A 13,845-nucleotide genomic window follows, 5' to 3' on the forward strand; every position below is an offset into this window, starting at 1 on the left:
ACTTTAAACTGGTTCTAATATGTCAGAATTTTTAATGCGTAGATCAGAAAGGTGATAAACCCTGGAGAAGGCCAGTCATTCCCTGGATATATGCCAGAAAAAAAGAATCAGGATTGTTATACCTGACAGTTGGTCAACAATCTTCATTGTAGGATAATCTGATTTCATAAGTATGGTGGAATGAAGATATTCCATCCTTTTATCCCACCTTATGTTTGAAAGGAACAGAAATCCATTATCAATCAATAAGAGAAAAGAAAGGGATGTATGTTTTATTCAATAAAAAGTAACTACAGTTCAGTCGGCTGTACCATAGTACTATGTAATTAAATGGGGATAAAATAATTTTATGCAAACACAAATTAAGACTAATCCCATTATAAACTGAAATTAACTGCATCTTTTGTGCACATCAAATTTTAACCTAACAATCCTATCCCGTTTCGAAATTAGGCCTAAAGATACTTCAAGGGACTCCCAAAACATGTAAACTGTCCATCATTCAACCAATGTTGTTTGATTTGTCACATTCAGAAGATGACGTCGTGCACATTCTTATCCTTTGCTACACAAACTGCAGGCTGATACCATAACTTTCAAAATGACTGCATACTATATATACATTTTTCAAGTTTTCTCTATTATCTAGGAATTGATATAATGTACTTCATAATCAGGGGTCAATTAATGGAAGGTCTTAAGTATCATTTTCAAAGGATCCAACAAAAAAAAAAAAAAACTCAAAAGCTCTCATGAATGTGAAAAACAATCTCAAGAAAAAGCATGACTTTGTTTAAGAAAGAAGAAAGTCAGTTGCTGCTATTGGATGAAAGAAACTAGAATAAGAAAATTAGAAAAGGCATACCTGCATGTTTTACCAGTAAAGAAATCGACCAAACCAACCCATATTGAATTCCACATGTTCTTGATAGATTCAAAAAATCCTTTTATACCATGTTCCTTTGATTCATTAGCTGGAACAATCTGCAACGTTGTAGATTATTAAATTGGAAGAAAATAGTTGTATTGACTATCGAGAATGAAAACTTGCTAAAATGGTACTGACAAATATAGTTATGCTGAAAATGCTTGGTTATGGTGATTTTGCAAAGCACATCGATTTGACCTAGGTCGATGTAGTCAATCCCATCATGGAAGTATTAAGTTTTTTATGGTTTTTCCTTCAAGGACCTTGAGGATATCTGTACCTTGCAAATCCCATCAACAGATGAAGTTTCATCAACTAAAGAAACTTGAAAAAGTACATAGTAGATTGCAAATTGACCAGACTTCTCAATAAATGCATCATGTTGCATTCTAAACCTTTATAAGAACTTTTGGTTTTCCCTATTCTTCATTCGTAATCTCATCCCATCTAGCTATATCACACTTCCACCTCAGAAGCCCAATCTCTACTACGGTCAGACTATGAATATGGCTCTCTTGCCCAATATTCCAAGCCAGACAACAGTTTGCTCTAATTGTTTGTCTTATATGATTTATCTATGAATCTCCTCCATATGCATCATTTAGCAGTAATTTTCCATCCAAATTCTTCTAATCATATTAGGGACCACCATAAGTAACTTACTCCATGAATATTCAACAGGAGTCAATAAAGAAATGCACAAAAAAAAGTTAAATGGTTGTTATTTGTTCAAAATTAGATGCTGGATCAACAATTATAGAACGAAAAATGAACAGGCAACTCAATAAGAAAAAAACTCTAGGCACTGTTTGAGAAACCTGTGATCCATTTTCAAGAATGGTAGCTGTAGTGGTGAATTGGCACTCTGCTCGATCAACTTCAGCAAAATCTGAAGCCTTGAGAATAGCTGCACTCAGGGAGTGGTATTTGAAATACAAGCATACAAACTTACAACCATTTGAAAAAAAATGCAATAGACAAAGCGAATGAAATATTGGCACTGCTTGTTTCTCTTCTGGCCATCACAACATACCTGCACAATGATACTTTGAAGCTTGATCTGTATTTGGATATATGTAAAATGAGCGAGTAACAACTTCATCAGGTTTCATTATAAAGAATTGTTCCTGCAGTTATTTGGAAAAATCATTTATAAAATAAAATCATTTAAAGAATTTGAATCAACAATTTTAATAATTAGTACAAGAATGTGCATTGGCATGCTTAATTAAAAAATAGCCTTCTATTCCATCGAAATAAAGAGCATTGGGAATATTTTACTACTATAAGCATGATAGATCCAAAATGGCCTTTCAGTTGTTAATAAGAACATTTGGAATATTTTTTTTTTTGACTAGTTTGACCTATAAGCTTTCTTTTGTTGTAGGATAAGTTGGGATAACTGGTGGAATATGGAGGTATTCCAACAAAATAGCCTACAATTTTCTGGAACAAGTTATGCAGCTCTACAGGAATAAAACCCCTTTTAACTAGACATCATTTTACCAGTGGAGGCCAAATAAAGTTATCTCAAAGAAACCTGGGCAAGTGACTCTTTATAAGGAGGATTAAGGACATGTGGCCCCAATCCATGCTGCCAACCTCAGATTGGACCAGCGACTAATGGTCCTAGGATGCACCTTAGATGTTGATCTGCTTAGAAGGAACACAAGCACAACTGGGTGCATACAGGATGACACTGATGTGTGATGGGGCCAACCAAAAGAAACATCATCAACTTCTTGGTGACTATGAAAGGTCAATGGTCTTCCATAAGTTAGCAGATAATTCTAATGAGGTTCATGACACCTCATATATCTTAAAGCTAATGGAGACAATTATTCATATGCTGTTCAGGTGATTAATTTTCAAGCAGAAAAGAATCTAATGGAGAAAAGGAAACACTTGTCTTGGATCCCATGTGCAGCATTTGCATAGACATCGTGCTGAAGGAGATTGACAGCTTGCCATGAGTGCATCTAGTAGTGGAGAGTAGGTAATCTATATCTAAATACACCTCTATAAAAATCACTAGGTACTACTACTAGTGAAGTTGCGCACACAGGGGGAGCTGCTGAGGCAGGCCTGGTGTGACATGATCTGCCACTAACTACATTACATTTAAGAGTCTCATTGTTAAGATAGTTGAGCTCAAGATGATTTTTTCCCCCTCTCCCTCCCTCCCCTGCTTACTCTCTCTTTTCCTCTCTTTCCTTCTCCTTCTGCCCCTCCGGCAACAGGTTTCGTTTCCATTGCTGGAACCATCCCGGTCTGCCGCCGGGACGGCTCGGTACGATTGGACTGCCTGGTTCGAGCCGGTTTCACCAACCTTAGTTAATCATATTATTCATTGAGCAGAAATAAATAAACAGGAGTTTGGTGAGCCATCCCAAGGATGTGATGGTTTTATATCAACAACATTATTCTATCAATAACTGAGACAATGAAGGCTAAGACAAGATGCATTAGGAAAGGTAAAACAAGGTGGGATCCATGAAAGGTAAAAGTTTCATAATAGTAACAGGTGCATGACATCAACAACTTTAGAAATTTAATATAAATCATTATAAGACTATGGAATTAAATATTCAGATAAATGTTCCTCAAAATAAAGCCGAGTGGGAGAAGCCACCTATGAATATAACATAATAGCAAGTACCACCTTCACAACAAGATGGTGCAAAAAATTAAGAAAAAGAGTTGCTTTTTGGTAAATTAGACTTATGCATGGCATGAAAGATGATAGAGGGATTAGACAAAGGGCTACATCAACTACAATATGCTCAATTTTAGTATTAGACAAGATGTGCTACCGAAAGGACATAGAATAGAGAAAAATGGCAATGTGACATCTTGCAAAGGAAAACCGGTCAAAAGGCGGATATGATTAACTTAATAAGATCTGATCAACTTAATATGCGAGTTACCAAAATTTACAATTCACTTTAGTGGCCAGGTGTGACATTGGAACAAGCTTGGAGTAGATGCTTTGATTTGAAGATCAATTACATGTAATGATAAATGCTTGAATCATCCTTGACATTCTTTAAACTTCTCACAGAAGGCCAATGGTTAGCTTAGACATACCATGTTATAAGTGGGACAAGCTGTGAGAAACTTTGTTCCGATTATTAATAATCGCACAACTACACAAAGAATAAAAAATACAAAATATGTACAGCATGCATTTGCATAAAGTACAATGCTGTATATGATCTTATTTGCTCAAACATTTTCTAGAGTACAAAATCTAGTTTTAGAATATTGGTAGTGCTGCAAAGAAAAGGATCCATCTACAAAACATAATACTTCACGCATAATGATGTAAAAGATTATATTATAACATACAAATGAAATATTTACTATCTACAATAAACTCTTAAAGAGTATGACTGTGCAGTGAGCATATGCATATTCTGTGGGAAAATCTGTTTTCTTCTACTATGAAGCACAAAATGTTACAAAGGTTGTTTTTAGCAGGTGAAAAACAATAAGGAGCAGAAGACGATCGTCTACTTTCACAACCATGGAGTCTCAAAATGAATTCACATGTTACTAATTACAGGACCCACTCAATGGCATCTAGAATATAGATGTCTTCTATTTGATAATTTTCAAGGGTAAAAATCACTAACAGAAACATATCATCTCACTGCATTATAATTTCATGGAAACATAATAAATATTATACTAAAGATGAAACATACCTCCATATAACTGACACCAGGATGGCAATCAAACTGCAAGATGCAAATCATTAGTTTAAATAGAATTATGAAAATAAGAAATCACTAAATAACATGATAAGAGAAGTGTTCCTAATTCTGACACGCCATGCATAAATTTTAGTTCTTAATTCTTATTATGTGAGAAAATAAACCACTACAAAACAATATGTGCACATTATTAGATATATGAAACTATGAAAGTATGAATGTTTGTCTTGTTGTCCTTGCAACAACCAATTATTGAAAAATTGAAATTAAGTTTAATGCATATGGCATAAGAGGACCAACTGAAGGATCACATAAGAAAGTTTGAACTTAAAAAGTATCAAGCAAGGTCCGCCGTACCGGTACCGGTCGGCGTACCGGTGGCCGGCTGGACCGGTACTGGTACTGTACCGGCCCGGTATGGCGCAGCGCTGTAGTTGTTTTGAAAAAAAATTGATGTACCGGTGCAAACTGGTCGGTTTGCACTGGTACGATGCCAGTACCAAGCGGTACCGACCGGTACGGATCACGTACTGGTCGGCTCTTCTGAAAAACCATCCGGTACCGGATTCCACGCCGATCTGGTACTGGTCTAGGGCCGGACCAGTACGTACCAGCCCGTACCGTCCGGTACCGGCCGGTACGGCAGACCATGGTTTCAAGTACAATCAAGAATTTGCATTGATACGATATGAGGAGACAATTTTAGAATGGAGGAGAATGGGAACCAATAAGACAGATTAAAATGTTTGCGTTCAATTTCCCTACTTTTATGGGTATTCAAATGGAAAGCATGCCCATACAAACTTGGATACATCAGGTAAACAATTGTTTGTTGGCAGAATGCAAAGTGTGAAATAAATCTCCATTATGTGTCTATCATTTTACCCTTCAAGGCCACAATCCTAAAATGATGGCAGTTTTTGCAAATTCTTTCTTGAAAAGCACCTCCTAAGTCCCTACATCAGCAAAACTGGCACCCGCATTAGGTCAGCAAAACACCTAGCAAGTCCCTATTTATCCTTTAATCAAAAATGACTTTAGCTTATTCTATTTAATATTTATATTTTGTCATGACATAGCATGTGCCATGTGAGGCACTTGCCAGCATGCCTCATACTAGTGGCATTTAAATACTTGATTGGATCATGAGTTCAAAACAATAAAAATAAAACATTAGACTCTCTTCATCAAAAAGTTCAGCTAACCACTTTTTTTTTTTGCAAAGTTCATCATCAAGTACAGCCAAGTGAATAAAAATGTTGGAATGAAAACCCGGCAGGACATAATATACCGTTAAGCTATATGATGCTTCCAGTTTGCCAATGTTCTTAGCTGTTATTGTAGCAATACCAAATTGAGTTAGTGCTTCAAATGTAGGTATATTGATGTTTAAGATCTTGCCAGGACTCCTGTAAGAAAATGATAATTGTTAAAATTATAACACGATGATCCAATTCGGTAACAACATAAACAGAGTGAGGAAACAATTGGAGAAGAACCGAGGTATTTAAGAATGTAAATTTAAATGAACAATTCAACTTAAAAAATATGTTCAACAATAATGTAAAGTACCCCTAATATTGTATAGATCAAGAATTGAATCATTAGCATATATATAATTCTCATCTGTACATACCTGGATGTTGGCCATACTTAATTTTATACAGTATTTATGCCAGTTTAAAAGTCCAAAGTGTCAGATGGAGATAGGGTGCAACTTGGACATGGGTCGGGCTAAGGGCAAACCCTAACCCAACCAAACCTAACCAAGTCTCAGGTTGGGATTTCTGTAACCTAAACCAACCTAGTCCCATCTTAAGCTAAATTTAGGTTAGTTGAGTTAGTCAGGTTGGTTTGGTTGTGTCATGGTAATCAAGTTAGATTAGGCTTAATAGCAATTTTAAAGATAGGGGGAAGGTTTTGGGACATTTTAGTTGGATTGATATGTTAGATTGAGGCCTCAAAGGCTCAACCATTCATCAATTTCTTGATACATATAATTTAACAAGGTCAAACATATAAGTAACCTATATGAAGCATGAATATGAATTGAAAACATGATATGAATTATTTATTTCTTCATAGATTAGGTTGGGTTAGGTTGAGTTGGATTAGAGATAGGTCGGGATTTCTAAGCCTAGCCGCTATCAATAAAACGTCAATGCAGCCCTATCCAATGAGTGGGTTGGGAGTGCAAGTTTAGGTTGAGCATAACACTAGTTGCATCCCTAGATGCGGATCCTAGACTAGTCGTATAAGCACATACATTAAGATATTACCGTACTTAAATGAATTCACTTTGTTACAAGACATTTCTGATATATATATATATATATAGAGAGAGAGAGAGAGATAGAGATTTAAGATGACTCATTCAAAACATATAACTTTGAAATCGATCAGGAAGCATATAACCTTTTCATTTGGTAAATGACCCATGAAACTAGCATTGGGAGGTGTGATGCATGTGAGTTGAATCAATGGCCCCACCTGATTAAAAAAAATCTATTAATTATGTCACCTGACAAACACCAGTCCGATTTCTGGAGGTGCAGTTTTTTTGTTTTTAACTCACCCCTGTTTGATTAAAAAAAACTTTATTAATTATGTCACCTGACAAACACCACTCCAATTTTTGGGAGGTGCAGTTCTCTTGTTTTTATGTCTTAGAGAAATGAGTTCTATTTAATAAAAGATGGGAGTATTTTAAAGGTAGGAAAGCGGTGGGCTCAAGACCTCATGGATAGACAGCTCAAGGTTGTTTGTGTTATGACAAAGTACCAGGTTGAGTATTGTGACCGTAACTTTGACAGAATTTCTTTCTTAGAAAATTTCTAGAAATGAGAAATTCATAGAACCAATGGAGAGCTCATCAATTGCTAGATAATTTGTAGAACAAATGGAGCTAACAACTCCCAACACATTTTAACAGGGTGATATATCTAGTCTCTCTTTTTCTGCTCATCAACAAGTGTCCCATCTTAGTTTATCAATTAACATATGGTATATCACCAATCTCTATTCAGCTGCTATTTAAATCTTGGTTTGTTTGTACCAGTTTTAATCAAAAACAACTAAAGAACATCCTATCTACATTTATTAAATTCCCTTCATTCATTTGATAAAAATTTATTAAGACTGCCCGCCGCCATTTTGAACTTTTCAACCTTGCTTGGCAGGTGATTACCACTTTAGAAAAAGGGAAGAAAACACTTCAAATTATAATTTATTCTGCCTGCAAGCTGGCATGTGTAGGTACATAAAGAAGCATAATCATGTTAGTGGATTGTTTAAATATACACTAGCTATTTTTATTTTCTCTCCAAACATAAGATTGTGAATAGCTTATGATAATGAAATGACATAATTTGAATTTTGAAGTTATATCATCATGTACAAGAAATAATCATAGATAGGAATTATTTTCAGCATTTGACAGTGAACATCACCACAAGCACAAATATGATGTAGGTATGCCAAATTATGTGCTTGATGTTTATTCTTAAACAATATTATAGCAGAACCAGAATTATGTATTAAAACAATCAGAGAATAAGCCTGTTTCTCCAGACAAATCGATCTTCAAATCCTATTTGAATAGGCAATGTCCCAATGCAGGAGGTGTCACATAGGCAAACATTTTATTCAGGAACATATTCTTAACTGACCTTTAGAAGATATATTTTCTAGATCTGATTCTTACGGCTTGCCCCCAAGTAGCAAAATTGTGTCATGGAGACATTTCAACTTGCCAGGAATTACTGATTCTTTTTGCAAATCCCCTACTCAAACTTGTTATCCTTCCTACTCTTGTCGCCCATTCTTAAATTGTATATTTCAGAGTCTTAAATGAAAGTTATAACAGAATATTTTGTGAAGTGTTGTAATAAAATTCTGGTACATCTGATTTAAAACATTCATGAAAGATACTATGAGACTCCACAAAATATGTGGAAAGAATAAAGATATTTGAGCTTTCTTTTGCATTATAGGATAAGTAAACCTTTCTCCATGACCATTTAAATTTAACTAGTGTTTTTATTTCATATGAGCTTAGACATTGTTTTGCATTGCCAAATTGAACATTCTTTTCCGAAAGCTATGACTTCCCTTCTGAGTAATCTTTTCGTGTCTTGAATTAAGCTTTGTACTTTTGAAGCTATGTTCTTTGAATTGACGATTCTAAACCTAATAATTGTTTTAAATCCAATAGACTCTAATTAGTTTTTATTTAGGGTTTCTTTGCCTTTCAAAATTTGATTCCATTTAAAGTTCGTTTGTTGTTTCAAGGGTTTTGAACCACAAGATTGTTTCAAACTTAGGAGTACTTTTGAGTTCTGGATTGTTTAAATCAGCTTTAGTTTTATTTCTTTTTCATGAATCAAAACTTAAAACTTGTTGCAAAGACTTCATATTTACTTATTCTCGGGAAATTTGGAATTATCCTAAATTAAAACTATGCTTTGCTATTAATATGGAAACTCTGAACTTATATGAGATTTTGAATTGATATTTTGGAATGTGTATGTGTATGTTATAACCAATGTTCTGAACCCATTGACCGACTTACCCTATTTTTGGCTGGATCGCAGTTCTTGGTTTGAGTTAGACCATGGGTCACCCATAGAAGACTGGTTACAACTTGAAATTTCATATTTTTGAATACCTACATCATTGGTATCTTTGGAGCATTTTATAAGCGTTTTGTAAAGCATTTGCCATGTTTTATAAATTGGGAATATAATAAATTTGAAAGACATGTGAAGTTGTAGCCAGGTGGTATATTTGGCCTCCTTCGACAAGGATTTCTTCGAACATCTAGCGAAGTGGTCTATATGGAATCATTCAATTTATGGATGAGGATTTGAAGGCATATATGGACCTCAAGGACCTTTTAAGGCCTCATCTGCATCAGCAGGGAGGATTTATGTGGCCTCATCTGGATTGCTGGTTCACCAATGAGGATTTATATGGGCTCATATACAGCAAGTATTTATGTGGCCTCAAGATATAAGTCAAACGTTGTAAGAGAATATGAAATTATGTGAAATACAGGAGCTTTTCAAAATACATATTGTGTTTTGGCCATTTGATTTCTAACAAGTGTTCAGTTTATGATTTTTTTGTAAATTATTTATACTCTTTCCAAAATTTAATTTAAACCTTGTATCACATGCTATTTATCATTGAAAAATTTGGTTAGGAGGTTTTATAACAAACGATTTCAGTGAATTTCCACATGAGCTTTCCATTAATAATTATGATAAAATGTTTTCTTTTCAAGTCATTTGTTATTTTGTGACCCTTAAGGGTTTTAGATCATGCTAGGAACTTACTAAGCTTTGTGGCTTACTTCATTTATTACACAATTTTCACAATGATTAGTGAGAGCTCTAGTGGGTTTATTTGAAGAAGTGGATTCGCTATTTTGGAGGTTAACATTTGGATCCAATGATCAGAATGACATGGGTAATGTCTCAGTTTGTAACTTTGAAGATATTGCATTATGTGTGTAACCTATGTTTAAGGTTGTAAATATATTTCTATTATAGACATTATTTGATTCTAATATATTTTTTTATTTATACTTTGTCAGATCATATGCATTTTATTGAGAACATGAAATATTATTGGTATTTAGATCAATTTTGATGATAACATATCGGGATTTGAATAAGTTGGGACCTCGGGGTGGCATCCTATGGTTGGTCAAAGACAATAAATGCATCAAGCATATTGGAAGATCAACTTTGTTTTTTCAGTATATTAGAAGATTGTCTTTAGTTAGTATATGCATCAAGCAGCAACAATCTTGCTTTTATGAGATGTGATATCAACAGTACTAAGAAGAGATGATAGTGCCAAGGTGCTAATAGATGAGAGTTTTAACATAATAAGGCAGAATGTGTTCATTAGAAGCAAAATCATGCTTCAGATTGTTGTGCAGCAATACATTAACTTGATGCTAAAGAAAATGAGGATGACAAAAGTCATGTTTATAAAACAGGCATGGCAAGTATCATGCATAATCGCCAAATAATTAATATTGTTGTCCTCTTCCTCTTGTACAGTGATGATTTAATTTTTATCAAAAGAAATATGGACTTCTCCTAAATATAAAGAACAAATATATGTATTTGTAACTATTTACATGTGCATGAGTATGCAAGCATGAGATACAAATGCAAATATCAATTTATAAAATGGACTAATTGCTTGAAGATGATCCATGATCACAAAAAGTAAAACATTGGTGTCTTTTAGTACTATGTACTGAACAATTCAGCTGGATACCTTTGATAAACATATTCTATATCATCAGCATTCAGTTCTATAAGTAAATTAGTGTTAAGGACTTCAGTGATTCCGACAGAAAATGAATGAGATCCTGCATTCTGCAAAAAGTTGGAATAGAAGTTCAAATGAATGTCCAAAATTCAGAAAATAAAATCAATTTTAGAAGGGATAATAAAATTATAAGAACATAACTGGATGTTGGTTGATTCTTTCGAACCTTCGCTCAACAACATATTGTGGTGGTTGATTCCTACTTATCCGATTTTGGTCAGCCTGTTTGAGAAAAGTTAATAAAGAGTCCTAGATCCCTCATGCAGACATTATCAATTGGTTGAAAACTTGAAATAACACCATAATGTTGCAAAGCACTCCAAACCAAAACAAATTGGACATGAGTAGTCCCCCTTTAGTGATACTTAAAGTTTCACACATTTTAGTATAAACATGCAATATGCATATATTAAAAGGTACTTTAGCTTGTCATATGCAGATTAAATTATTGCTTATCATGCTGGTGTTGGTCAAAGGATGGAATAGTGCACATCATATCATATTTGTAGGCACTTGGCATGGATTGGTATAGAAATATAAATGTAAAATAATCTCCAACTAAGATGTTAAGACATGTTATGTTATTCAATATTTAATATAAGAAATATTTTAAACTATGAAAAACTTTTACTAATCTATAAAATTTAGGATCATAAATAGTCCTCAATACAAATGTTGATTGTATCTCAAGATAGTAGCTTTCGAGCATGTGCGATCCATACAAGAAGAATGAATGGATCAAGCCCCGTTTGATTTGAGTCTAATTTTGATTCAAGTATCTTGCGAAATAAAGCCTTATTTTCTCTTGATCATTCTCCCTTCTCTTTCTTTAAATCTAAGGATTCTTAAACGAAGCACCCTGAATTTTAGAGAACAAAGAGGGCATACAATGGAAACTTATGAATAGAGGCTAATAGATACACAGACAAGATCTGTCGAAATAGGCCGAACCGCCCGGTTCAGGCAGTGTTGAACCGACCCGGTGCGAAACTGGATCAGTTCGCCTAATACATTCGGTTCTGGCCCCGAACCGGCCGGAACCTCTACCGAGCCAACTAGAACCAGTCCTTTACTGATCGGAACTGGCCGGTAAGTGTCCGAACCGGTCGGTTTGGTCAATTAGGTGCAGACTCGGAGCAAACCAGTCGGTTCGCACCGAGTCAATCCGGTTTCGAACCGAATTGACACTATATACTACACCTGATGCTTTTTAAAGCATCAACCATCAAAAAAAATGAAAAAACAAAAAGCACCTGTAGCCCCAATAGAAAGTGTTGAGGAGTTAATACACTCAGATTCAGAAACTAGGAGCAGCAGCAATGGCAGTTCTGGTGGTCATAGATCTGCTGGTCAGAGAGAAAGTGGAGGACAGAAGACCACTGTTTATGAGATACAGCCGCAGAGTGGTCTTCGATTCACTGGTGAGTCCTACTTTACGCATGCTACATAGAATAGGGACCACGATGCACAATCTGGTAGAGCCCGCGAGAATATGATTGCATATAGGAGACGAGCTCCTCGAGGTCACTCAAAAGGACACAACACAACTGCAGATGACCTCGCACGTGGAGTAGGATTCATAGACGTATCAGATTTCGAGTCATATATACTGGATTCTATTATCCACAGCCACAGGCAGCCTATGACCAATACGGATACGGAATGGACATGGTGCATTTAAAACATCTTCCAGTGTCTCCTATGCTACGCAATTCGAAGCATCTTACGGATCGAATTTTGTTGCTGGCATATTCAGTGGGCCCCTCCATAGTCATATTATCAGCCAAAGGGCACCTCTTAAAGCCAGAGCTTCAGTGAGAGATCCGAGAGTGCTTATAACCCAGCGCTCATTCTTTATGGGATGAACATACAAGACTACAATGCCGCTTGATTAAATGGATGGGCTGATGTGCCTCCTGACTATGCTGATGATCTGGATATCTACGAGAGGCATCATCACTCGACCCGATTTTAGATATCAATATGTATGTTGGACTTTAAATATATGTAATTAATTGTATTATTTTTTAATTTTTACGTCACTACTTGATTTGAGAATATTTTATATTGTTCATTTTATAATTTATATCATTTTAAAGCAATAAAATGCATCATCTAGGTTAAACCGGGATCATAGAAATATCAAACAATATCAAAAAAATATCAATAAAATATCAAAAAACATCAAATTAGACTTAAAATTATTAAAAAAGTTCAAAAAGAATGATTACCAATTAGATATTCTTGAAAAATTCAAAAAAATTGGGCGTGCTGGACCGTGAATCGGCACGCCCTACCCGTACCGGTTCGATACAGTACCAAACCGTACTGGGCGCCGACCGGTACGGGTTCCAATACCGGTTCGGCGGACATTGCATACAGATAAGCAAAAAGACGCCTGTAATTTAATATTAGAGATACATCACACAACTTAAAGTGATTCATCATACAAATTAATATTGCTGACACAACAAACATGCTTGCATGTTAACAACATATTTTAGATATCATATAGACATCATTTGTATCATGAAAAAGCTCAAATGACAGTAGTGTGTGAAGTTAATATACTATGATATACCATGGTTTTTAAACTATTATCCCATATAAAATTAACATCTATTATTATTTCAATGTGCAAATCATCTTCAAGTCCTCATCAAATGAAGAAAAAAGATAGGTTAAATTCCTCGAATAGAATGAAAGGCTATTCAAATGGTGGACGATCTGCCTAAGGGTATAAAAAGTGAGAATACATCATAAGCCCATACCATAATATACTAGAATAAATCATAGTGCATCAAAGTGATGCATTGATATGGGCTGAGACATTAGAAAGGGTTGATACACACA

The 13,845-nt window shown here is 35.0% G+C and overlaps 1 protein-coding gene across 1 annotated transcript in view; it reads right to left on the reverse strand.

The window, feature by feature from the left end:
* Positions 1–13,845, reverse strand: part of LOC103723711 (protein HAPLESS 2) — a 44,661-nt gene that overhangs the window by 2,331 nt on the left and 28,485 nt on the right. The window contains exons 10-16 of the mRNA XM_026800207.2: positions 11,134–11,214; positions 10,939–11,039; positions 5,936–6,053; positions 4,636–4,668; positions 1,962–2,055; positions 1,747–1,835; positions 866–984 (exon numbers count right to left, since the gene is read on the reverse strand). Of these exons, the coding sequence (XP_026656008.2) occupies positions 866–984; positions 1,747–1,835; positions 1,962–2,055; positions 4,636–4,668; positions 5,936–6,053; positions 10,939–11,039; positions 11,134–11,214 (635 nt within the window). The remainder of the gene's footprint in view (positions 1–865; positions 985–1,746; positions 1,836–1,961; positions 2,056–4,635; positions 4,669–5,935; positions 6,054–10,938; positions 11,040–11,133; positions 11,215–13,845) is intronic.

The sequence above is a fragment of the Phoenix dactylifera genome, chromosome 18 (genome assembly GCF_009389715.1).
Source record: "Phoenix dactylifera cultivar Barhee BC4 chromosome 18, palm_55x_up_171113_PBpolish2nd_filt_p, whole genome shotgun sequence".
NCBI classification, from domain to species: domain Eukaryota; kingdom Viridiplantae; phylum Streptophyta; class Magnoliopsida; order Arecales; family Arecaceae; genus Phoenix; species Phoenix dactylifera.